This window comes from Coregonus clupeaformis, unplaced genomic scaffold, assembly GCF_020615455.1.
Source record: "Coregonus clupeaformis isolate EN_2021a unplaced genomic scaffold, ASM2061545v1 scaf0060, whole genome shotgun sequence".
NCBI lineage: Eukaryota > Metazoa > Chordata > Actinopteri > Salmoniformes > Salmonidae > Coregonus > Coregonus clupeaformis.
The window spans coordinates 892,501-919,414 of record NW_025533515.1 but is presented as its reverse complement, the minus strand read 5'-3'; the positions used below and the strand labels follow the sequence as shown (position 1 = coordinate 919,414).

Below are 26,914 nucleotides of genomic sequence, written 5' to 3'. Positions count from 1 at the left end.
GGGTTCTTACCAGGTAGAGAGATACACTCCTGGTTTCTGGGTTCTTACCAGGTAGAGAGATACACTCCTGGTTTCTGGGTTCTTACCAGGTAGAGAGATACACTCCTGGTTTCTGGGTTCTTACCAGGTAGAGAGATACACTCCTGGTTTCTGGTTTCTTACCAGGTAGAGAGATACACTCCTGGTTTCTGGGTTGTTTCTGGGTTCTTACCTGGTAGAGCGATACACTCCTGGTTTCTGGGTTGTTTCTGGGTTCTTACCTGGTAGAGAGATACACTCCTGGTTTCTGGGTTGTTTCTGGGTTCTTACCTGGTAGAGCGATGCACTCCTGGTTTCTGGGTTGTTTCTGGGTTCTTACCTGGTAGAGCGATGCACTCCTGGTTTCTGGGTTGTTTCTGGGTTCTTACCTGGTAGAGCGATGCACTCCTGGTTTCTGGGTTGTTTCTGGGTTCTTACCTGGTAGAGCGATGCACTCCTGGTTTCTGGGTTCTTACCTGGTAGAGCGATGCACTCCTGGTTTCTGGGTTGTTTCTGGGTTCTTACCTGGTAGAGCGATGCACTCCTGGTTTCTGGGTTGTTTCTGGGTTCTTACCTGGTAGAGCGATGCACTCCTGGTTTCTGGGTTGTTTCTGGGTTCTTACCTGGTAGAGCGATACACTCCTGGTTTCTGGGTTGTTTCTGGGTTCTTACCTGGTAGAGCGATGCACTCCTGGTTTCTGGGTTGTTTCTGGGTTCTTACCTGGTAGAGCGATGCACTCCTGGTTTCTGGGTTGTTTCTGGGTTCTTACCTGGTAGAGCGATGCACTCCTGGTTTCTGGGTTGTTTCTGGGTTCTTACCTGGTAGAGCGATGCACTCCTGGTTTCTGGGTTCTTACCTGGTAGAGCGATGCACTCCTGGTTTCTGGGTTGTTTCTGGGTTCTTACCTGGTAGAGCGATGCACTCCTGGTTTCTGGGTTGTTTCTGGGTTCTTACCTGGTAGAGCGATGCACCCCTGGTTTCTGGGTTGTTTCTGGGTTTCTTACCTGGTAGAGCGATGCACTCCTGGTTTCTGGGTTGTTTCTGGGTTCTTACCTGGTAGAGCGATACACTCCTGGTTTCTGGGTTGTTTCTGGGTTCTTACCTGGTAGAGCGATGCACTCCTGGTTTCTGGGTTGTTTCTGGGTTCTTACCTGGTAGAGCGATGCACTCCTGGTTTCTGGGTTGTTTCTGGGTTCTTACCTGGTAGAGCGATGCACTCCTGGTTTCTGGGTTGTTTCTGGGTTCTTACCTGGTAGAGCGACGCACTCCTGGTTTCTGGGTTGTTTCTGGGTTCTTACCTGGTAGAGCGATGCACTCCTGGTTTCTGGGTTCTTACCTGGTAGAGCGATGCACTCCTGGTTTCTGGGTTCTTACCTGGTAGAGCGATGCACTCCTGGTTTCTGGGTTCTTACCTGGTAGAGCGATGCACTCCTGGTTTCTGGGTTCTTACCTGGTAGAGCGATGCACTCCTGGTTTCTGGGTTCTTACCTGGTAGAGCGATGCACTCCTGGTTTCTGGGTTCTTACCTGGTAGAGCGATGCACTCCTGGTTTCTGGGTTCTTACCTGGTAGAGCGATGCACTCCTGGTTTCTGGGTTCTTACCTGGTAGAGCGATGCACTCCTGGTTTCTGGGTTCTTACCTGGTAGAGCGATGCACTCCTGGTTTCTGGGTTCTTACCTGGTAGAGCGATGCACTCCTGGTTTCTGGGTTCTTACCTGGTAGAGCGATGCACTCCTGGTTTCTGGGTTCTTACCTGGTAGAGCGATGCACTCCTGGTTTCTGGGTTGTTTCTGGGTTCTTACCAGGTAGAGAGATGCACTCCTGGTTCCGAGGTTCCCACTGGCAGTTCTGGTCCACACCACAGCTCTTACAGCTGGTCTTCTTGTTGCAGACGTATGATGGGTTGTCTTTAGGACAGACGTCATACTCCACTATGGCCCCCTGGGGTAGGAGGACACATTAACATACATGATGGGTTGTCTTTAGGACAGACGTCATACTCCACTATGGCCCCCTGGGGTAGGAGGACACATTAACATACATGATGGGTTGTCTTTAGGACAGACGTCATACTCCACTATGGCCCCCTGGGGTAGGAGGACACATTAACATACATGATGGGTTGTCTTTAGGACAGACGTCATACTCCACTATGGCCCCCTGGGGTAGGAAGACACGTCATACATTCACATCCATACTGGTTGGAGGATTCCTGGATTTATTCCCTCCTGAATACAGGAATATTCACATTTATTTTGTGAAAGTTACCGGAATTTTGCAACCCTAATGTGTAAAAAGTCTATCTTACCTAAATGTAAAGTAACCCATCCCAGCCCAGTCTTACCGAGTCTATCTTACCTAAATGTAAAGTAACCCATCCCAGCCCAGTCTTACCTTATCTTACCTAAATGTAAAGTAACCCATCCCAGCCCAGTCTTACCGAGTCTATCTTACCTAAATGTAAAGTAACCCATCCCAGCCCAGTCTTACCGAGTCTATCTTACCTAAATATAAAGTAACCCATCCCAGCCCAGTCTTACCGAGTCTATCTTACCTAAATATAAAGTAACCCATCCCAGCCCAGTCTTACCGAGTCTATCTTACCTAAATGTAAAGTAACCCATCCCAGCCCAGTCTTACCGAGTCTATCTTACCTAAATGTAAAGTAACCCATCCCAGCCCAGTCTTACCGTGACAGCCGTACAGTTTGAGCTCACGGAGACACACTGAACAGCACACCACTGGCAGCCGTTAGTATTGGCTGTACAGCTGTAGCAGTCAGTGTACTGGTCACAACGATCGTTGTCAGCATCTACAATACAACCAGAGAGGACCTTTTTAAATCGATACTGTAGTAATAGTTTAGTACAATAATAGTATATTAGTAGTATAGTACTAGTGTAGTACTAGTATAGTATAGCAATAGTGTGGTATTGTATATTAGTAGTATAGTATATTAGAAGTATCATATTAGTAATAATGTAGTACTAATATAGTATAGTACTAGTATAGTATATCAATAGTGTAGTACTAATATAGTATAGTATATTAGTAGTTTATTATAGTAATAGTGTAATACTAATATAGTATATTACTAGTATAGTATAGCAATAGTCTAGTACACATTTTTTACATTTACATTTTTAGTCATTTAGCAGACGTTCTTATCCAGAGCGATTTACAGTTAGTGAGTGCATACATTTTCATACTAATATAGTATAGCAATAGTGTAGTACTAATATAGTATAGTATATTAGCAGTATAGTATATTAGCGTATTAGCAGTATAGTATATTAGCAGTATAGTATATTAATAGTGTAGTATTAATATAGTATAGCAATAGTGTAGTATAGTATATTAGTAGTGAGACAGCCTATAGGGAGGAGGTCAGAGACCTGACCATGTGGTGCCAGGATAACAACCTTTCCCTCAATGTGATCAAGACAAAGGAGATGATCGTGGACTTCAGGAAAAGGAGGGCCGAGCACACCCCCATTCTCATCGACGGGGCTGTAGTGGAGCAGGTTGAGAGTTTCAAGTTCCTTGGTGTCCACATCACCAACAAACTATCATGGTCCAAACACACCAAGACAGTCGTGAAGAGGGCACGACAAAGCCTATTCCCCCTCAGGAGACTGAACATATTTGGCATGGGTCCTCAGATCCTCAAAAAATTATACAGCTGCACCATCGAGAGCATCCTGACTGGTTGCATTACCGCCTGGTATGGCAACTGCTTGGCATATAACCGCAAGGCGCTACAGAGGGTAGTGTAATCATATGCTATGCTACTGTTAGCATTGAGGTGGTGTGCCCTAGTAGGAAGTCCACTGTGTGCAGCTCAGCATGCACTAATAGAAAAGCATGTCTACCTCTGCTAAGCTTCCCAGTAAAGCAAGAAAAACAATTAAGCATCCCAGAAAAGTGTTAAAAATAGCCCACGTTAACATCTGTAGCTTAAGAAACAAGGTTCATGAAATAACAGATGACATTCATATTCTGACAATCTCTGAAACTCACTTAGATAATACCTTTTGATGATACAGTGGAAGTAATACAAGGTTATAAGATCTACAGAAAATACAGAAATGCCAACGGTGGAGGTGTTGCTGTTTATATTCAGAACCACATTCCTGTGAAGATTAGAGAGGATCTCATGTTAAATACTGTTGAAGTAATATGGCTACAGGTTCATCTGCCTCACCTAAAGCCCATTCTGGTGGGAAGCTGCTATAGACCACCAAGTGCTAACAGTCAGTATCTGGATAACGTGTGAAATGCTTGATAATGTATGTGATAGCAACAGAGAGGTAGACTTTATGGGTGTCTAAAAAAAAATTATGTATGCATTCACTAACTGTAAGTCGCTCTGGATAAGTCTGCTAAATGACTAAAATGTAAAAAATGTAAAATGTAAAATGTAATTATTAGTTTTTTTTACTTTAGTTTATTTAGTAAATATTTTCTTAACTCCTATTTATCTTAAACCTGCATTGGTTAAGGGCTTTTCACTGTAAGGTCTACACCTGTCGTATTCGGCGCATGTGAAAAATACATTTGATTTGATTTTGATTTGATATCTACCACCATAACAGCATTTCTCCTCCACCAGCTAGAACAGGGGGTTTGTATAAGACATCAGATCATTTGGTAGGAGACACACAGCCCTGTATTTTATAGTAGATATGAACAGGGTGCAGTCTGACTGTTGGAGTCCTGTACTAGATATGAACAGGGTGCTGTCTGACTGTTGGAGTCCTGTACTAGATATGAACAGGGTGCTGTCTGACTGTTGGAGTCCTGTACTAGATATGAACAGGGTGCTGTCTGTCTGTTGGAGTCCTGTACTAGATATGAACAGGGTGCTGTCTGTCTGTTGGGAGTCCTGTACTAGATATGAACAGGGTGCTGTCTGTCTGTTGGAGTCCTGTAGTAGATATGAACAGGGTGCAGTCTGTCTGTTGGGAGTCCTGTACTAGATATGAACAGGGTGCTGTCTGACTGTTGGGAGTCCTGTACTAGATATGAACAGGGTGCTGTCTGACTGTTGGAGTCCTGTAGTAGATATGAACAGGGTGCTGTCTGTCTGTTGGAGTCCTGTACTAGATATGAACAGGGTGCTGTCTGACTGTTGGAGTCCTGTACTAGATATGAACAGGGTGCTGTCTGTCTGTTGGAGTCCTGTAGTAGATATGAACAGGGTGCTGTCTGACTGTTGGAGTCCTGTACTAGATATGAACAGGGTGCAGTCTGTCTGTTGGGAGTCCTGTAGTAGATATGAACAGGGTGCTGTCTGTCTGTTGGAGTCCTGTACTAGATATGAACAGGGTGCTGTCTGACTGTTGGAGTCCTGTACTAGATATGAACAGGGTGCAGTCTGACTGTTGGAGTCCTGTACTAGATATGAACAGGGTGCTGTCTGTCTGTTGGAGTCCTGTACTAGATATGAACAGGGTGCTGTCTGACTGTTGGAGTCCTGTACTAGATATGAACAGGGTGCTGTCTGTCTGTTGGGAGTCCTGTACTAGATATGAACAGGGTGCTGTCTGACTGTTGGAGTCCTGTACTAGATATGAACAGGGTGCTGTCTGTCTGTTGGAGTCCTGTACTAGATATGAACAGGGTGCTGTCTGACTGTTGGGAGTCCTGTACTAGATATGAACAGGGTGCAGTCTGTCTGTTGGGAGTCCTGTACTAGATATGAACAGGGTGCAGTCTGTCTGTTGGAGTCCTGTAGTAGATATGAACAGGGTGCTGTCTGACTGTTGGGAGTCCTGTACTAGATATGAACAGGGTGCTGTCTGACTGTTGGAGTCCTGTACTAGATATGAACAGGGTGCTGTCTGACTGTTGGAGTCCTGTAGTAGATATGAACAGGGTGCAGTCTGACTGTTGGAGTCCTGTACTAGATATGAACAGGGTGCAGTCTGACTGTTGGAGTCCTGTACTAGATATGAACAGGGTGCAGTCTGTCTGTTGGGAGTCCTGTAGTAGATATGAACAGGGTGCTGTCTGTCTGTTGGGAGTCCTGTACTAGATATGAACAGGGTGCTGTCTGACTGTTGGGAGTCCTGTACTAGATATGAACAGGGTGCAGTCTGTCTGTTGGGAGTCCTGTACTAGATATGAACAGGGTGCTGTCTGTCTGTTGGGAGTCCTGTACTAGATATGAACAGGGTGCTGTCTGTCTGTTGGGAGTCCTGTACTAGATATGAACAGGGTGCTGTCTGTCTGTTGGAGTCCTGTACTAGATATGAACAGGGTGCTGTCTGTCTGTTGGAGTCCTGTACTAGATATGAACAGGGTGCTGTCTGACTGTTGGAGTCCTGTACTAGATATGAACAGGGTGCTGTCTGACTGTTGGAGTCCTGTACTAGATATGAACAGGGTGCTGTCTGACTGTTGGAGTCCTGTACTAGATATGAACAGGGTGCTGTCTGACTGTTGGAGTCCTGTAGTAGATATGAACAGAGTGCTGTCTGTCTGTTGGAGTCCTGTACTAGATATGAACAGGGTGCTGTCTGTCTGTTGGAGTCCTGTACTAGATATGAACAGGGTGCTGTCTGACTGTTGGAGTCCTGTACTAGATATGAACAGGGTGATGTCTGTCTGTTGGAGTCCTGTACTAGATATGAACAGGGTGCTGTCTGTCTGTTGGAGTCCTGTACTAGATATGAACAGGGTGCAGTCTGTCTGTTGGAGTCCTGTACTAGATATGAACAGGGTGCAGTCTGTCTGTTGGAGTCCTGTAATAGATATGAACAGGGTGCTGTCTGACTGTTGGAGTCCTGTACTAGATATGAACAGGGTGCAGTCTGTCTGTTGGGAGTCCTGTACTAGATATGAACAGGGTGCAGTCTGTCTGTTGGGAGTCCTGTAGTAGATATGAACAGGGTGCTGTCTGTCTGTTGGAGTCCTGTACTAGATATGAACAGGGTGCTGTCTGACTGTTGGAGTCCTGTACTAGATATGAACAGGGTGCTGTCTGACTGTTGGAGTCCTGTACTAGATATGAACAGGGTGCTGTCTGACTGTTGGAGTCCTGTACTAGATATGAACAGGGTGCTGTCTGACTGTTGGAGTCCTGTACTAGATATGAACAGGGTGCAGTCTGTCTGTTGGGAGTCCTGTAGTAGATATGAACAGGGTGCTGTCTGTCTGTTGGAGTCCTGTACTAGATATGAACAGGGTGCAGTCTGTCTGTTGGAGTCCTGTACTAGATATGAACAGGGTGCTGTCTGACTGTTGGGAGTCCTGTACTAGATATGAACAGGGTGCAGTCTGTCTGTTGGAGTCCTGTAGTAGATATGAACAGGGTGCTGTCTGTCTGTTGGAGCCCTGTACTAGATATGAACAGGGTGCAGTCTGTCTGTTGGAGTCCTGTACTAGATATGAACAGGGTGCTGTCTGACTGTTGGAGTCCTGTACTAGATATGAACAGGGTGCTGTCTGTCTGTTGGAGTCCTGTACTAGATATGAACAGGGTGCAGTCTGTCTGTTGGAGTCCTGTACTAGATATGAACAGGGTGCAGTCTGTCTGTTGGAGTCCTGTACTAGATATGAACAGGGTGCTGTCTGACTGTTGGGAGTCCTGTACTAGATAGGAACAGGGTGCTGTCTGTCTGTTGGAGTCCTGTACTAGATATGAACAGGGTGCTGTCTGTCTGTTGGAGTCCTGTACTAGATATGAACAGGGTGCTGTCTGTCTGTTGGAGTCCTGTACTAGATATGAACAGGGTGCTGTCTGACTGTTGGAGTCCTGTACTAGATATGAACAGGGTGCTGTCTGACTGTTGGAGTCCTGTACTAGATATGAACAGGGTGCTGTCTGACTGTTGGAGTCCTGTACTAGATATGAACAGGGTGCTGTCTGACTGTTGGAGTCCTGTAGTAGATATGAACAGAGTGCTGTCTGTCTGTTGGAGTCCTGTACTAGATATGAACAGGGTGCTGTCTGTCTGTTGGAGTCCTGTACTAGATATGAACAGGGTGCTGTCTGACTGTTGGAGTCCTGTACTAGATATGAACAGGGTGATGTCTGTCTGTTGGAGTCCTGTACTAGATATGAACAGGGTGCTGTCTGTCTGTTGGAGTCCTGTACTAGATATGAACAGGGTGCAGTCTGTCTGTTGGAGTCCTGTACTAGATATGAACAGGGTGCAGTCTGTCTGTTGGAGTCCTGTAATAGATATGAACAGGGTGCTGTCTGACTGTTGGAGTCCTGTACTAGATATGAACAGGGTGCAGTCTGTCTGTTGGGAGTCCTGTACTAGATATGAACAGGGTGCAGTCTGTCTGTTGGGAGTCCTGTAGTAGATATGAACAGGGTGCTGTCTGTCTGTTGGAGTCCTGTACTAGATATGAACAGGGTGCTGTCTGACTGTTGGAGTCCTGTACTAGATATGAACAGGGTGCAGTCTGTCTGTTGGGAGTCCTGTAGTAGATATGAACAGGGTGCTGTCTGTCTGTTGGAGTCCTGTACTAGATATGAACAGGGTGCAGTCTGTCTGTTGGAGTCCTGTACTAGATATGAACAGGGTGCTGTCTGACTGTTGGGAGTCCTGTACTAGATATGAACAGGGTGCAGTCTGTCTGTTGGAGTCCTGTAGTAGATATGAACAGGGTGCTGTCTGTCTGTTGGAGTCCTGTACTAGATATGAACAGGGTGCTGTCTGACTGTTGGAGTCCTGTACTAGATATGAACAGGGTGCTGTCTGTCTGTTGGAGTCCTGTACTAGATATGAACAGGGTGCAGTCTGTCTGTTGGAGTCCTGTACTAGATATGAACAGGGTGCAGTCTGTCTGTTGGAGTCCTGTACTAGATATGAACAGGGTGCTGTCTGACTGTTGGGAGTCCTGTACTAGATAGGAACAGGGTGCTGTCTGTCTGTTGGAGTCCTGTACTAGATATGAACAGGGTGCTGTCTGTCTGTTGGAGTCCTGTACTAGATATGAACAGGGTGCTGTCTGTCTGTTGGAGTCCTGTAGTAGATATGAACAGGGTGCTGTCTGACTGTTGGAGTCCTGTACTAGATATGAACAGGGTGCAGTCTGTCTGTTGGGAGTCCTGTACTAGATATGAACAGGGTGCAGTCTGTCTGTTGGGAGTCCTGTACTAGATATGAACAGGGTGCTGTCTGACTGTTGGAGTCCTGTACTAGATATGAACAGGGTTCAGTCTGTCTGTTGGGAGTCCTGTACTAGATATGAACAGGGTGCAGTCTGACTGTTGGGAGTCCTGTACTAGATATGAACAGGGTGCAGTCTGTCTGTTGGGAGTCCTGTACTAGATATGAACAGGGTGCAGTCTGTCTGTTGGAGTCCTGTACTAGATATGAACAGGGTGCAGTCTGTCTGTTGGGAGTCCTGTACTAGATATGAACAGGGTGCTGTCTGACTGTTGGAGTCCTGTACTAGATATGAACAGGGTGCAGTCTGTCTGTTGGGAGTCCTGTACTAGATATGAACAGGGTGCTGTCTGACTGTTGGAGTCCTGTACTAGATATGAACAGGGTGCTGTCTGACTGTTGGAGTCCTGTACTAGATATGAACAGGGTGCTGTCTGTCTGTTGGAGTCCTGTACTAGATATGAACAGGGTGCTGTCTGACTGTTGGGAGTCCTGTACTAGATATGAACAGGGTGCTGTCTGACTGTTGGAGTCCTGTACTAGATATGAACAGGGTGCAGTCTGACTGTTGGAGTCCTGTACTAGATATGAACAGGGTGCTGTCTGTCTGTTGGAGTCCTGTACTAGATATGAACAGGGTGCTGTCTGACTGTTGGAGTCCTGTACTAGATATGAACAGGGTGCTGTCTGTCTGTTGGGAGTCCTGTACTAGATATGAACAGGGTGCTGTCTGACTGTTGGAGTCCTGTACTAGATATGAACAGGGTGCTGTCTGTCTGTTGGAGTCCTGTACTAGATATGAACAGGGTGCTGTCTGACTGTTGGGAGTCCTGTACTAGATATGAACAGGGTGCAGTCTGTCTGTTGGGAGTCCTGTACTAGATATGAACAGGGTGCAGTCTGTCTGTTGGAGTCCTGTAGTAGATATGAACAGGGTGCTGTCTGACTGTTGGGAGTCCTGTACTAGATATGAACAGGGTGCTGTCTGACTGTTGGAGTCCTGTACTAGATATGAACAGGGTGCTGTCTGACTGTTGGAGTCCTGTAGTAGATATGAACAGGGTGCAGTCTGACTGTTGGAGTCCTGTACTAGATATGAACAGGGTGCAGTCTGACTGTTGGAGTCCTGTAGTAGATATGAACAGAGTGCTGTCTGTCTGTTGGAGTCCTGTACTAGATATGAACAGGGTGCTGTCTGTCTGTTGGAGTCCTGTACTAGATATGAACAGGGTGCTGTCTGACTGTTGGAGTCCTGTACTAGATATGAACAGGGTGATGTCTGTCTGTTGGAGTCCTGTACTAGATATGAACAGGGTGCTGTCTGTCTGTTGGAGTCCTGTACTAGATATGAACAGGGTGCAGTCTGTCTGTTGGAGTCCTGTACTAGATATGAACAGGGTGCTGTCTGTCTGTTGGAGTCCTGTAATAGATATGAACAGGGTGCTGTCTGACTGTTGGAGTCCTGTACTAGATATGAACAGGGTGCAGTCTGTCTGTTGGGAGTCCTGTACTAGATATGAACAGGGTGCAGTCTGTCTGTTGGGAGTCCTGTAGTAGATATGAACAGGGTGCTGTCTGTCTGTTGGAGTCCTGTACTAGATATGAACAGGGTGCTGTCTGACTGTTGGAGTCCTGTACTAGATATGAACAGGGTGCTGTCTGACTGTTGGAGTCCTGTACTAGATATGAACAGGGTGCTGTCTGACTGTTGGAGTCCTGTACTAGATATGAACAGGGTGCTGTCTGACTGTTGGAGTCCTGTACTAGATATGAACAGGGTGCAGTCTGTCTGTTGGGAGTCCTGTAGTAGATATGAACAGGGTGCTGTCTGTCTGTTGGAGTCCTGTACTAGATATGAACAGGGTGCAGTCTGTCTGTTGGAGTCCTGTACTAGATATGAACAGGGTGCTGTCTGACTGTTGGGAGTCCTGTACTAGATATGAACAGGGTGCAGTCTGTCTGTTGGAGTCCTGTAGTAGATATGAACAGGGTGCTGTCTGTCTGTTGGAGTCCTGTACTAGATATGAACAGGGTGCAGTCTGTCTGTTGGAGTCCTGTACTAGATATGAACAGGGTGCTGTCTGACTGTTGGAGTCCTGTACTAGATATGAACAGGGTGCTGTCTGTCTGTTGGAGTCCTGTACTAGATATGAACAGGGTGCAGTCTGTCTGTTGGAGTCCTGTACTAGATATGAACAGGGTGCAGTCTGTCTGTTGGAGTCCTGTACTAGATATGAACAGGGTGCTGTCTGACTGTTGGGAGTCCTGTACTAGATAGGAACAGGGTGCTGTCTGTCTGTTGGAGTCCTGTACTAGATATGAACAGGGTGCTGTCTGTCTGTTGGAGTCCTGTACTAGATATGAACAGGGTGCTGTCTGTCTGTTGGAGTCCTGTAGTAGATATGAACAGGGTGCTGTCTGACTGTTGGAGTCCTGTACTAGATATGAACAGGGTGCAGTCTGTCTGTTGGGAGTCCTGTACTAGATATGAACAGGGTGCTGTCTGACTGTTGGAGTCCTGTACTAGATATGAACAGGGTTCAGTCTGTCTCTTGGGAGTCCTGTACTAGATATGAACAGGGTGCAGTCTGACTGTTGGGAGTCCTGTACTAGATATGAACAGGGTGCAGTCTGTCTGTTGGGAGTCCTGTACTAGATATGAACAGGGTGCAGTCTGTCTGTTGGAGTCCTGTACTAGATATGAACAGGGTGCAGTCTGTCTGTTGGGAGTCCTGTACTAGATATGAACAGGGTGCTGTCTGACTGTTGGAGTCCTGTACTAGATATGAACAGGGTGCAGTCTGTCTGTTGGGAGTCCTGTACTAGATATGAACAGGGTGCTGTCTGACTGTTGGAGTCCTGTACTAGATATGAACAGGGTGCTGTCTGACTGTTGGAGTCCTGTACTAGATATGAACAGGGTGCTGTCTGTCTGTTGGAGTCCTGTACTAGATATGAACAGGGTGCTGTCTGACTGTTGGGAGTCCTGTACTAGATATGAACAGGGTGCAGTCTGTCTGTTGGAGTCCTGTAGTAGATATGAACAGGGTGCAGTCTGTCTGTTGGAGTCCTGTAGTAGATATGAACAGGGTGCTGTCTGACTGTTGGGAGTCCTGTAGTAGATATGAACAGGGTGCTGTCTGACTGTTGGAGTCCTGTACTAGATATGAACAGGGTGCTGTCTGACTGTTGGAGTCCTGTACTAGATATGAACAGGGTGCTGTCTGACTGTTGGGAGTCCTGTACTAGATATGAACAGGGTGCTGTCTGACTGTTGGAGTCCTGTAGTAGATATGAACAGGGTGCTGTCTGACTGTTGGAGTCCTGTCCTAGATATGAACAGCGTGCAGTCTGACTGTTGGAGTCCTGTAGTAGATATGAACAGGGTGCTGTCTGACTGTTGGGAGTCCTGTACTAGATATGAACAGGGTGCAGTCTGTCTGTTGGGAGTCCTGTACTAGATATGAACAGGGTGCAGTCTGTCTGTTGGAGTCCTGTATTAGATATGAACAGGGTGCAGTCTTTCTGTTGGAGTCCTGTAGTAGATATGAACAGGGTGCTGTCTGACTGTTGGGAGTCCTGTAGTAGATATGAACAGGGTGCTGTCTGTCTGTTGGAGTCCTGTAATAGATATGAACAGGGTGCTGTCTGACTGTTGGGAGTCCTGTACTAGATATGAACAGGGTGCTGTCTGACTGTTGGGAGTCCTGTACTAGATATGAACAGGGTGCTGTCTGACTGTTGGGAGTCCTGTACTAGATATGAACAGGGTGCTGTCTGACTGTTGGGAGTCCTGTACTAGATATGAACAGGGTGCTGTCTGACTGTTGGGAGTCCTGTACTAGATATGAACAGGGTGCTGTCTGACTGTTGGAGTCCTGTACTAGATATGAACAGGGTGCAGTCTGTCTGTTGGAGTCCTGTACTAGATATGAACAGGGTGCAGTCTGTCTGTTGGAGTCCTGTAGTAGATATGAACAGGGTGCTGTCTGACTGTTGGGAGTCCTGTACTAGATATGAACAGGGTGCTGTCTGACTGTTGGGAGTCCTGTACTAGATATGAACAGGGTGCTGTCTGTCTGTTGGAGTCCTGTAGTAGATATGAACAGGGTGCTGTCTGTCTGTTGGAGTCCTGTAGTAGATATGAACAGGGTGCTGTCTGACTGTTGGGAGTCCTGTAGTAGATATGAACAGGGTGCTGTCTGTCTGTTGGAGTCCTGTAGTAGATATGAACAGGGTGCTGTCTGACTGTTGGAGTCCTGTAGTAGATATGAACAGGGTGCTGTCTGACTGTTGGGAGTCCTGTACTAGATATGAACAGGGTGCTGTCTGACTGTTGGGAGTCCTGTACTAGATATGAACAGGGTGCTGTCTGACTGTTGGAGTCCTGTACTAGATATGAACAGGGTGCAGTCTGTCTGTTGGAGTCATGTACTAGATATGAACAGGGTGCAGTCTGTCTGTTGGAGTCATGTACTAGATATGAACAGGGTGCTGTCTGACTGTTGGAGTCCTGTAGTAGATATGAACAGGGTGCTGTCTGTCTGTTGGAGTCCTGTACTAGATATGAACAGGGTGCTGTCTGACTGTTGGGAGTCCTGTACTAGATATGAACAGGGTGCTGTCTGACTGTTGGAGTCCTGTACTAGATATGAACAGGGTGCAGTCTGTCTGTTGGAGTCCTGTACTAGATATGAACAGGGTGCAGTCTGTCTGTTGGAGTCCTGTAGTAGATATGAACAGGGTGCTGTCTGACTGTTGGAGTCCTGTAGTAGATATGAACAGGGTGCTGTCTGACTGTTGGGAGTCCTGTACTAGATATGAACAGGGTGCTGTCTGACTGTTGGGAGTCCTGTACTAGATATGAACAGGGTGCTGTCTGACTGTTGGAGTCCTGTACTAGATATGAACAGGGTGCAGTCTGTCTGTTGGAGTCATGTACTAGATATGAACAGGGTGCAGTCTGTCTGTTGGAGTCATGTACTAGATATGAACAGGGTGCTGTCTGACTGTTGGAGTCCTGTAGTAGATATGAACAGGGTGCTGTCTGTCTGTTGGAGTCCTGTACTAGATATGAACAGGGTGCTGTCTGACTGTTGGGAGTCCTGTACTAGATATGAACAGGGTGCTGTCTGACTGTTGGAGTCCTGTAGTAGATATGAACAGGGTGCTGTCTGACTGTTGGGAGTCCTGTACTAGATATGAACAGGGTGCAGTCTGTCTGTTGGGAGTCCTGTACTAGATATGAACAGGGTGCAGTCTGTCTGTTGGAGTCCTGTAGTAGATATGAACAGGGTGCAGTCTGTCTGTTGGAGTCCTGTAGTAGATATGAACAGGGTGCTGTCTGACTGTTGGGAGTCCTGTAGTAGATATGAACAGGGTGCTGTCTGTCTGTTGGAGTCCTGTAGTAGATATGAACAGGGTGCTGTCTGACTGTTGGGAGTCCTATACTAGATATGAACAGGGTGCTGTCTGACTGTTGGGAGTCCTGTACTAGATATGAACAGGGTGCTGTCTGACTGTTGGGAGTCCTGTACTAGATATGAACAGGGTGCTGTCTGACTGTTGGGAGTCCTGTACTAGATATGAACAGGGTGCTGTCTGACTGTTGGAGTCCTGTACTAGATATGAACAGGGTGCAGTCTGTCTGTTGGAGTCCTGTACTAGATATGAACAGGGTGCCGTCTGTCTGTTGGAGTCCTGTAGTAGATATGAACAGGGTGCTGTCTGACTGTTGGGAGTCCTGTACTAGATATGAACAGGGTGCTGTCTGACTGTTGGGAGTCCTGTACTAGATATGAACAGGGTGCTGTCTGTCTGTTGGAGTCCTGTAGTAGATATGAACAGGGTGCTGTCTGTCTGTTGGAGTCCTGTAGTAGATATGAACAGGGTGCTGTCTGACTGTTGGGAGTCCTGTAGTAGATATGAACAGGGTGCTGTCTGTCTGTTGGAGTCCTGTAGTAGATATGAACAGGGTGCTGTCTGACTGTTGGAGTCCTGTAGTAGATATGAACAGGGTGCTGTCTGACTGTTGGGAGTCCTGTACTAGATATGAACAGGGTGCTGTCTGACTGTTGGGAGTCCTGTACTAGATATGAACAGGGTGCTGTCTGACTGTTGGAGTCCTGTACTAGATATGAACAGGGTGCAGTCTGTCTGTTGGAGTCATGTACTAGATATGAACAGGGTGCTGTCTGACTGTTGGAGTCCTGTAGTAGATATGAACAGGGTGCTGTCTGTCTGTTGGAGTCCTGTACTAGATATGAACAGGGTGCTGTCTGACTGTTGGGAGTCCTGTACTAGATATGAACAGGGTGCTGTCTGACTGTTGGAGTCCTGTACTAGATATGAACAGGGTGCAGTCTGTCTGTTGGAGTCCTGTACTAGATATGAACAGGGTGCAGTCTGTCTGTTGGAGTCCTGTAGTAGATATGAACAGGGTGCTGTCTGACTGTTGGGAGTCCTGTACTAGATATGAACAGGGTGCTGTCTGACTGTTGGGAGTCCTGTACTAGATATGAACAGGGTGCTGTCTGACTGTTGGGAGTCCTGTACTAGATATGAACAGGGTGCTGTCTGACTGTTGGGAGTCCTGTACTAGATATGAACAGGGTGCTGTCTGTCTGTTGGAGTCCTGTACTAGATATGAACAGGGTGCTGTCTGACTGTTGGAGTCCTGTACTAGATATGAACAGGGTGCAGTCTGTCTGTTGGAGTCCTGTACTAGATATGAACAGGGTGCTGTCTGACTGTTAGAGTCCTGTACTAGATATGAACAGGGTGCTGTCTGACTGTTGGAGTCCTGTACTAGATATGAACAGGGTGCTGTCTGACTGTTGGAGTCCTGTACTAGATATGAACAGGGTGCTGTCTGACTGTTGGGAGTCCTGTAGTAGATATGAACAGGGTGCAGTCTGTCTGTTGGAGTCATGTACTAGATATGAACAGGGTGCTGTCTGACTGTTGGAGTCCTGTAGTAGATATGAACAGGGTGCTGTCTGTCTGTTGGAGTCCTGTACTAGATATGAACAGGGTGCTGTCTGACTGTTAGAGTCCTGTACTAGATATGAACAGGGTGCTGTCTGACTGTTGGAGTCCTGTACTAGATATGAACAGGGTGCTGTCTGACTGTTGGAGTCCTGTACTAGATATGAACAGGGTGCTGTCTGACTGTTGGAGTCCTGTACTAGATATGAACAGGGTGCTCCTAGATATGAACAGGGTGCTGTCTGACTGTTGGGAGTCCTGTACTAGATATGAACAGGGTGCTGTCTGACTGTTGGGTGTCCTGTACTAGATGTGAACAGGGTGCTGTCTGACTGTTGGAGTCCTGTACTAGATATGAACAGGGTGCAGTCTGTCTGTTGGAGTCATGTACTAGATATGAACAGGGTGCTCTCTGACTGTTGGAGTCCTGTACTAGATATGAACAGGGTGCTGTCTGACTGTTGGAGTCCTGTACTAGATATGAACAGGGTGCTGTCTGACTGTTGGAGTCCTGTACTAGATATGAACAGGGTACAGTCTGTCTGTTGGAGTCATGTACTAGATATGAACAGGGTGCTGTCTGACTGTTGGAGTCCTGTACTAGATATGAACAGGGTGCTGTCTGACTGTTGGAGTCCTGTACTAGATATGAACAGGGTGCTGTCTGACTGTTGGAGTCCTGTACTAGATATGAACAGGGTGATGTCTGACTGTTGGAGTCCTGTACTAGATATGAACAGGGTTCTGTCTGACTGTTGGAGTCCTGTACTAGATATGAACAGGGTGCTGTCTGACTGTTGGAGTCCTGTACTAGATATGAACAGGGTGCTGTCTGACTGTTGGAGTCCTGTACTAGATATGAACAGGGTGCTGTGGGGAGGAGTTAGCCTTGACGAAGCAGCAGCATGAGAGAGCAGCAGAAGAGCCAGCCTGCAGTAACGTCCTGATAACACACACACTAGATATACTGCACTGCACACACACACACACACACACACACACACACACTTACAAAGACTAGGGCTGGGTGTCGACATCACCATCATGATGGTATTTTAAGATATTTTAGCTTTTTGAATAATACAAGTTCTAAATTTGCTTCATGAGTAGTGTATTATAGTAGTAGTAGTGTATTATAGTAGTAGTAGTGTATTATAGTAGTAGTAGTGTACTATAGTAGTAGTAGTGTATTATAGTAGTAGTAGTGTATTATAGTAGTAGTAGTGTGTTATAGTAGTAGTAGTGTATTATAGTAGTAGTAGTGTATTATAGTAGTAGTAGTGTGTTATAGTAGTAGTAGTAGTAGTGTATTATAGTAGTAGTAGTGTGTTATAGTAGTAGTAGTAGTGTATTATAGTAGTAGTAGTGTATTATAGTAGTAGTAGTGTATTATAGTAGTAGTAGTGTATTATAGTAGTAGTAGTAGTGTATTATAGTAGTAGTAGTGTATTATAGTAGTAGTAGTGTATTATAGTAGTAGTAGTGTATTATAGTAGTAGTAGTAGTGTATTATAGTAGTAGTAGTGTATTCTAGTAGTAGTAGTGTATTCTAGTAGTAGTAGTGTGTTATAGTAGTAGTAGTGTATTATAGTAGTAGTAGTGTATTATAGTAGTAGTAGTGTGTTATAGTAGTAGTAGTGTATTATAGTAGTAGTAGTGTATTATAGTAGTAGTAGTAGTGTATTATAGTAGTAGTAGTGTATTATAGTAGTAGTAGTGTATTATAGTAGTAGTAGTGTATTATAGTAGTAGTAGTGTACTATAGTAGTAGTAGTGTATTATAGTAGTAGTAGTGTATTATAGTAGTAGTAGTGTACTATAGTAGTAGTAGTGTATTATAGTAGTAGTAGTGTATTATAGTAGTAGTAGTGTGTTATAGTAGTAGTAGTGTATTATAGTAGTAGTAGTGTATTATAGTAGTAGTAGTGTGTTATAGTAGTAGTAGTAGTAGTGTATTATAGTAGTAGTAGTGTGTTATAGTAGTAGTAGTGTATTATAGTAGTAGTAGTGTATTATAGTAGTAGTAGTGTATTATAGTAGTAGTAGTGTATTATAGTAGTAGTAGTAGTGTATTATAGTAGTAGTAGTGTATTATAGTAGTAGTAGTAGTGTATTATAGTAGTAGTAGTGTATTATAGTAGTAGTAGTAGTGTATTATAGTAGTAGTAGTGTATTATAGTAGTAGTAGTGTATTATAGTAGTAGTAGTGTATTATAGTAGTAGTAGTAGTGTATTATAGTAGTAGTAGTAGTGTATTATAGTAGTAGTAGTGTATTACCACCGGGTGGCAACATACAGTACCAGTCAAAAGGTTCACCTTCCAACAGGACAACGACCCTAAGCACACAGCCAAGACAACACAGGAGTGGCTTCGGGACAAGTCTCTGAATGTCTTTCAGTGGCCCGCCAGAGCCCGGACTTGAACCCAATCGAACATCTCTGGAGAGACCTGAAAATAGCTGTGCAGCGACGCTCCCCATCCAACCTGACAGAGCTTGAGAGGATCTGCAGAGAAGAATGGGTGAAACTCCCAAAATACAGGTGTGCCAAGCTTGTAGCGTCATACCCAAGAAGACTCGAGGCTGTAATCGCTGCCAAAGGTGCTTCAACAAAGTATTGGGTAAAGGGTCTGAATACTTATGTAAATGTGATATTTCCGTTTTTTTAATTTGAATAAATTTGCAGAAAATTCTAAAAACCTGTTTTCGCTTTGTCATTATGGGGTATTGTGTGTAGATTGATTAGGAAACTCTTTTTTTAAATACACTTTAGAATAAGGCTATAACATAACAAAATGTGGAAAAAGTCAAGGGGTCCGAATACTTTTCGAATGCACTCTATATGGAAAATGTTTTATATACAAGGTAAAGTTGATAATTTCCTAACGAGGACATCAATCACTTTTGCTACTCCCAATGCATGGTGGAAGTGGGAGAAGAAGAGAAGCTCACTCCGAGCATGAAAATGATGTTCACCGTCTCAGTCACCACATCTCAACCCATACGACCACTTTCTGGAGCGGCACAGCGTTTTCCATCGAGAAAACACCAAATGATGGAATGTCTTGTGGAAGAATGGTCCAATAGAGTTCCAGACACTAGAATCTACGCCAAGGTGCATTGAAGTGGTTCTGGCTCGTGGTGGCCCAACGCCCTATTAAGACACTTTATGTTGGCGGTTCCATTCATTTTGGCAGTTACCTCTATATCATTTACACACACACACTTCAGCTCAGACAGATCCAGCTCAGAGAGGCCCGGCTCAGAGAGGCCCGGCACAGAGAGGCCCGGCTCAGAGAGGCCCGGCTCAGAGAGGCCCTGCTCATGAACTCCATCAGCAGCAGATTTTAATTTAGAAATGGACAATGAATCAAACCGAATCGCACCGAATCATTTCGAACTAAAACATATCGTTCCTGTATCGTATCGGAGCCTATGTATCTAATCTTTGCGTATCGAATCATCTTGAAAGGGAAAGACGCACATCCCTACTAGCTACGTTTTCTCCCGCTAAGTACATTGAGCTAGCCGGCTAGCTAGCGATTAGCATTAGCGGCTGACACGGTTTATTTGAGCCACAACTTTTGATGAAATTGATGAGAACTATTAGTACCAGATATGTGAAATGTTTTATATTTTGCTCATACAACCTTAGACATAAACTATTGCAATTCAAGATAATCCATAGGATTTACTAAACTACCAATTTATTTGTATTTTATGGCCATCAATTGGAAAGCGTCATACTCAATAACGAACTGGAGGGCTGAATTATGTAGTTACATTCCAGATTCTGTGTTTTATAAAGTTAAGCAAAAATAAATAAAAAACACATGTTTGATCAAATCTGGAAACCTTATATACAGCTTTGACCTACTACAATAGCTACACTACATGACCAAAGGTATGTGGACACCTGCTCGTCGGACATCTCATTCATAAATCATGGTTAATAATATGGAGTTGGTCCCCCCTTTGCTGCTATAACAGCCTCCACTCTTCTGGGAAGGCTTTCCACTAGATGTTGGAACATTGCTGCGGGGACTTGCTTCCATTCAGCCACAAGAGCATTAGTGAGGTCGGGCACTGATGTTGGGCGATTAGGCCTGGCTCGCAGCCGGCATTCCAATTAATCCCAGAGGTGTTTGATGGGGTTAAGGTCAGGGCTCTGTGCAGGCCAGTCAAGTTCTTCCACCAAACTATGTGACTTGTTAAGCACATTTTAACTTATTTAGGCTTGCTATAACAAATGGGTTGAATATTTATTGCCTCAAGACATTTCAGCTGTTCATTTTGCATTAATTTGTAAAAATGTCTACTTGACACGATGGGGTATTGTGTGTAGACCAGTGACACAAAATCTAAATATAATCCATTTTAAATTCAGGCTGGAACACAACAAAACGTGGAAAAAGTAAAGGGGTGTGAATACTTTCTGAAGGCACTGTATAACCCAGTGGAGATATACCCTTCAGTATTGTAAAGTGGTTGTCCCACTGGCTATAAGGTGAATGCACCAATTTGTAAGTCGCTCTGGATAAGAGCGTCTGCTAAATGACGTAAATGTAAATGTTTCCAGGACCTGGGCCTTTATTTGGGACCTTCATCCGCTGACAGAGTTTAGCAGCATCACACATCTCTGTCTCTGAGGTTAGGAATCATATACATTACACCAGGACTTGCTTCATTATTTTCAAGTGACACAACATTTGATATTTCGTGGTAATTGTGTTTTGTCATAGTTCTCTCTTTGGGACTGTAAATCTCTTCATTAGCTAGCTAGCATAGCTACTAGCTAGGTAGCTAACACTGTTGTTTTTGAGCAGATCAAGCTAACGTTTGAGTAATTAAAAAACAAATATTGGATGGCTGTCGATCCTATTTATATGTAGCTAGCTAGGAATACGAGGAAGAGCAGGGTTTATTTTTAAGGGTATTAACTAAGGATAAGGATAGTAACTGCATGATGGTAAGTTAGAAGTTCGGTAGATAGACAGATCACCTACATGTTCTGGTTCCACAGGAAGCCAAGGCGGTCTGCTCATCCAGGGGTCCGGGGTTGGAGTCCCAGGGCAGGCAGGTCCCCAGGGTAGCGTTCCAGAGGCAGTGAACACCCAGCCAGTTTGCTGCACAGACGGCAGCGTTGGGAGCGCTGGAGCAGCTTGCTGGTGTGTACATCAGAATGTCACTCAGCAGGAGACTGTTGAACCCCCCGAACACGTACATTACACTGGAGGCGAGAGAGACAAAAAGACAGAGAGAGAGAGAGAGAAAGAGAGAGAGAGAGAGAGAGAGAGAGACAGAGAGAGAGAGAGAGAGAGAGAGAGAGAGAGAGAGAGAGAGAGAGAGAGAGAGAGAGTGAGAGAGAGAGAGAGAGAGAGAGAGAGAGAGAGAGAGAGAGAGAGAGAGAGAGAGAGAGAGAGAGAGAGAGAGAGAGAGAGAGAGAGAGAGAGAGAGAGAGAGAGAGAGAGAGAGAGAGAGAGAGAGAGAGAGAGAGAGAGAGAGAGAGAGAGAGGGCCGTGGGGTGAGACAGGGATGCAACTTGAGCCCCACCCTCTTCAATGATATACAGTGGGGAGAACAAGTATTTGATACACTGCCGATTTTGCAGGTTTTCCTACGGGGTCACCAGCCCTGGAGGATTATCGGAATTTACAGTACACCATCTGTCCCAGTTTACAGTACACCATCTGTCCCAGCTTACAGTACACCATCTGTCCCAGTTTACAGTACACCATCTGTCCCAGCTTACAGTACACATCTGTCCCAGCTTACAGTACACCATCTGTCCCAGCTTACAGTAGACCATCTGTCCCAGCTTACAGTAGACCATCTGTCCCAGCTTACTGCACACCATCTGTCCCAGTTTACAGTACACCATCTGTCCCAGTTTACATTACACCATCTGTCCCAGCTTACTGCACACCATCTGTCCCAGTTTACAGTACACCATCTGTCCCAGTTTACAGTACACCATCTGTCCCAGCTTACTGCACACCATCTGTCCCAGTTTACAGTACACCATCTGTCCCAGTTTACATTACACCATCTGTCCCAGTTTACATTACACCATCTGTCCCAGCTTACTGCACACCATCTGTCCCAGTTTACAGTACACCATCTGTCCCAGTTTACAGTACACCATCTGTCCCAGTTTACAGTACACCATCTGTCCCAGTTTACAGTACACCATCTGTCCCAGCTTACAGTACACCATCTGTCCCAGTTTACAGTACACCATCTGTCCCAGTTTACAGTACACCATCTGTCCCAGCTTACTGCACACCATCTGTCCCAGCTTACAGTACACCATCTGTCCCAGTTTACAGTACCATATCTGTCCCAGTTTACAGTACACCATCTGTCCCAGTTTACAGTACACCATCTGTCCCAGTTTACAGTACACCATCTGTCCCAGCTTACAGTACACCATCTGTCCCAGTTTACAGTACACCATCTGTCCCAGTTTACAGTACACCATCTGTCCCAGCTTACTGCACACCATCTGTCCCAGTTTACAGTACACCATCTGTCCCAGTTTACAGTACACCATCTGTCCCAGCTTACTGCACACCATCTGTCCCAGTTTACAGTACACCATCTGTCCCAGTTTACAGTACACCATCTGTCCCAGCTTACAGTACACCATCTGTCCCAGTTTACAGTACACCATCTGTCCCAGCTTACAGTACACATCTGTCCCAGCTTACAGTACACCATCTGTCCCAGCTTACAGTACACCATCTGTCCCAGCTTACAGTAGACCATCTGTCCCAGCTTACAGTAGACCATCTGTCCCAGCTTACTGCACACCATCTGTCCCAGTTTACAGTACACCATCTGTCCCAGTTTACATTACACCATCTGTCCCAGCTTACTGCACACCATCTGTCCCAGTTTACAGTACACCATCTGTCCCAGTTTACAGTACACCATCTGTCCCAGCTTACTGCACACCATCTGTCCCAGTTTACAGTACACCATCTGTCCCAGTTTACATTACACCATCTGTCCCAGTTTACATTACACCATCTGTCCCAGCTTACTGCACACCATCTGTCCCAGTTTACAGTACACCATCTGTCCCAGTTTACAGTACACCATCTGTCCCAGTTTACAGTACACCATCTGTCCCAGTTTACAGTACACCATCTGTCCCAGCTTACAGTACACCATCTGTCCCAGTTTACAGTACACCATCTGTCCCAGTTTACAGTACACCATCTGTCCCAGCTTACTGCACACCATCTGTCCCAGCTTACAGTACACCATCTGTCCCAGTTTACAGTACCATATCTGTCCCAGTTTACAGTACACCATCTGTCCCAGTTTACAGTACACCATCTGTCCCAGTTTACAGTACACCATCTGTCCCAGTTTACAGTACACCATCTGTCCCAGCTTACAGTACACCATCTGTCCCAGTTTACAGTACACCATCTGTCCCAGTTTACAGTACACCATCTGTCCCAGTTTACAGTACACCATCTGTCCCAGTTTACAGTACACCATCTGTCCCTCTGTCCAATTGGAAAGCGTCTCTGTACCTGACCAATCAGAGGGCGTCTCTGTACCTGTCACTGTAGACAGCTGTGTGTCCGAAGCGGTTGACATCATGGTGGAGGTCTGGTCTGGGAAGCACTGACCACTCATCACATGCTGGAGAGGAGAGGAGGAGGAGGAGAGAAGAGAAGAGGGGAGGGGAGGGGAGGGGAGGGGGGAGAGGAGAGGAGAGGAGAGAGAAGAGAGGAGAGAGAAGAGAGGAGAAGAAGAGGAGAGGAGAGGAGAGAGAAGAGAGGAGAAGAAGAGGAGAAGAAGAGGAGAGGAGAGGAGAGGAGAGGAGAGGAGAGGAGAGGAGAGGAGAGGAGAGGAGAGGAGAGGAGAGGAGAGGAGAGGAGAGAGAGAAGAGAGAGAAGAAGAGGAGAGGAGAGGAGAGAAGAAGAGGAGAGGAGAGAAGAAGAGGAGAGGAGAGAAGAGGAGAGAAGTGAGGAGAAGAAGAGGAGAGGAGAGGAGAGAAGAGAGGAGAAGAAGAGGAGAGAAGAGAGGACAGGAGTTACACATTTCTATCTGTTGTTCAATAAGGACACAGAGCATTTCTAGAAAAGGAAGAAAAGACATGAAGAATGAGGATCAAAAGAAGCAGATGTAGCTGTGTTCCTTCCCCGTGTTCCCTCCCCCTGTGTACCTTCCCTCCGTGTTCCTTCCTCGTGTTCCCTCCCCCTGTGTACCTTCCCTCCGTGTTCCTTCCTCGTGTTCCCTCCCCCTGTGTACCTTCCCTCCGTGTTCCTTCCTCGTGTTCCCTCCCCCTGTGTACCTTCCCTCCGTGTTCCTTCCTCGTGTTCCCTCCCCCTGTGTACCTTCCCTCTGTGTTCCTTCCCCGTGTTCCCTCCCCCTGTGTACCTTCCCTCCGTGTACCTTCCCTCCGTGTTCCCTCCCCCTGTGTTCCCCCCCCCTGTGTTCCCTCCCCCTGTGTTCCTTCCCCCTGTGTTCCCTCCCCCTGTGTTCCCCCCTGTGTTCCCTCCCCCTGTGTTCCTTCCCTCTGTGTTCCTTCCCCCTGTGTTCCCTCCCCCTGTGTTCCCTCCCCCTGTGTTCCCTCCCCCGTGTTCCTTCCCCTGTGTTCCCTCCCCTGTGTTCCCTCCCCCTGTGTTCCTTCCCCTGTGTTCCCTCCCCCTGTGTTCCCCCCTGTGTTCCCTCCCCCTGTGTTCCTTCCCCCTGTGTTCCCTCCCCCCTGTGTTCCTTCCCCCTGTGTTCCCTCCCCCTGTGTTCCCTCCCCCTGTGTTCCCTCCCCCTGTGTTCCCTCCCCCTGTGTTCCCTCCCCTGTGTTCCTTCCCTCTGTGTTCCCTCCCCTTTGTTCCCTCCCCCTGTGTTCCCTCCCCCCTGTGTTCCCTCCCCCTGTGTTCCCTCCCCCTGTGTTCCCTCCCCCTGTGTTCCCTCCCCCCTGTGTTCCTTCCCCCTGTGTTCCCTCCCCCTGTGTTCCCTCCCCCTGTGTTCCCTCCCCCTGTGTTCCCTCCCCTGTGTTCCCTCCCCTGTGTTCCCTCCCCCTGTGTTCCCTCCCCCTGTGTTCCCTCCCCTGTGTTCCCTCCCCCTGTGTTTTCTCCCCTGTGTTCCCTCCCCCTGTGTTCCCTCCCCCCTGTGTTCCCTCCCCCTGTGTTCCCTCCCCCTGTGTTCCCTCCCCCTGTGTTCCCTCCTCTGTGTTCCCTCCCCCTGTGTTCCTTCCTGGTACTCTACAAGGCAAGTCTTTCTCTGCGGTACTACCGCTCTCTCTGGTGGTCCTGACTGCTGACAGCAGGTCTGAGCTAACATCAGGAGAAACAGTCTTAAATCGTCTGTTCTGTTCTAATGACTTCAGCTCGTTAAGGGGGGACCATTAGTCCTCAGCCGTAATTACACTACAATTACTGAGCTGTCACCAGAGGCCCATTCTTCTGAGAGAGTTCTCAGGGATTATCGCCACGGCTGTGTACATCCCGCCCCAAGCCGACAGCAAAAAGCTCTCAAAGATCTTAACTGGACCCTGAACAACCTGGAGACCACATTCCCAGAGGCAGCGTTCTCACATTGTTGAGAACCGTACTCCCACATTGACTGGCTAACTAGCGAAAAGTCCACTCTTGACCACTGCTACACGCCTTTTCGACACGGGTATATGGCCCTCTCCCGTCCTCCTTCTGGCAAATCCGTCCATGACTCCATCTAACTTCTCCGTCCATGACTCCATCTAACTTCTCCGTCCATGACTCCATCTAACTTCTCCGTCCATGACTCCATCTAACTTCTCCGTCCATGACTCCATCTAACTTCTCCGTCCATGACTCCATCTAACTTCTCCGTCCATGACTCCATCTAACTTCTCCGTCCATGACTCCATCTAACTTCTCCGTCCATGACTCCATCTAACTTCTCCGTCCATGACTCCATCTAACTTCTCCGTCCATGACTCCATCTAACTTCTCCGTCCATGACTCCATCTAACTTCTCCGTCCATGACTCCATCTAACTTCTCCGTCCATGACTCCATCTAACTTCTCCGTCCATGACTCCATCTAACTTATCCGTCCATGACTCCATCTAACTTCTCCGTCCATGACTCCATCTAACTTCTCCGTCCATGACTCCATCTAACTTCTCCGTCCATGACTCCATCTAACTTCTCCGTCCATGACTCCATCTAACTTCTCCGTCCATGACTCCATCTAACTTCTCCGTCCATGACTCCATCTAACTTCTCCGTCCATGACTCCATCTAACTTCTCCGTCCATGACTCCATCTAACTTCTCCGTCCATGACTCCATCTAACTTCTCCGTCCATGACTCCATCTAACTTCTCCGTCCATGACTCCATCTAACTTCTCCGTCCATGACTCCATCTAACTTCTCCGTCCATGACTCCATCTAACTTCTCCGTCCATGACTCCATCTAACTTCTCCGTCCATGACTCCATCTAACTTCTCCGTCCATGACTCCATCTAACTTCTCCGTCCATGACTCCATCTAACTTCTCCGTCCATGACTCCATCTAACTTCTCCGTCCATGACTCCATCTAACTTCTCCGTCCATGACTCCATCTTACTTCTCCCCTACAACCAAAAACTCAAGAGGGGAGTTCCGGTGGTACAGCCGCAGCGTTGGTCCGACCAATCACAATTCACGCTGATCACGTGGACTGAAATATGTTCCGGGTCGCCTCTGGAGATAACATCAATGAATATTCCGACTCAGTCACAAGATTCATTTAAAAAAATGCATAGATGACCTGATACCGATGGAGTCTTTCAAA

The 26,914-nt window shown here is 46.5% G+C and overlaps 1 protein-coding gene across 2 annotated transcripts in view; it reads right to left on the bottom strand.

The window, feature by feature from the left end:
* LOC121555328 (attractin-like) overlaps window positions 1-26,914 on the bottom strand; it is a 185,777-nt gene that overhangs the window by 64,419 nt on the left and 94,444 nt on the right. For both annotated transcript variants that reach the window (XM_045212892.1, XM_045212893.1), the window contains exons 11-14: window positions 23,709-23,793; window positions 21,141-21,364; window positions 2,711-2,832; window positions 1,823-1,961 (exon numbers count right to left, since the gene is read on the bottom strand). In XM_045212892.1, the coding sequence (XP_045068827.1) occupies window positions 1,823-1,961; window positions 2,711-2,832; window positions 21,141-21,364; window positions 23,709-23,793 (570 nt within the window). The remainder of the gene's footprint in view (window positions 1-1,822; window positions 1,962-2,710; window positions 2,833-21,140; window positions 21,365-23,708; window positions 23,794-26,914) is intronic.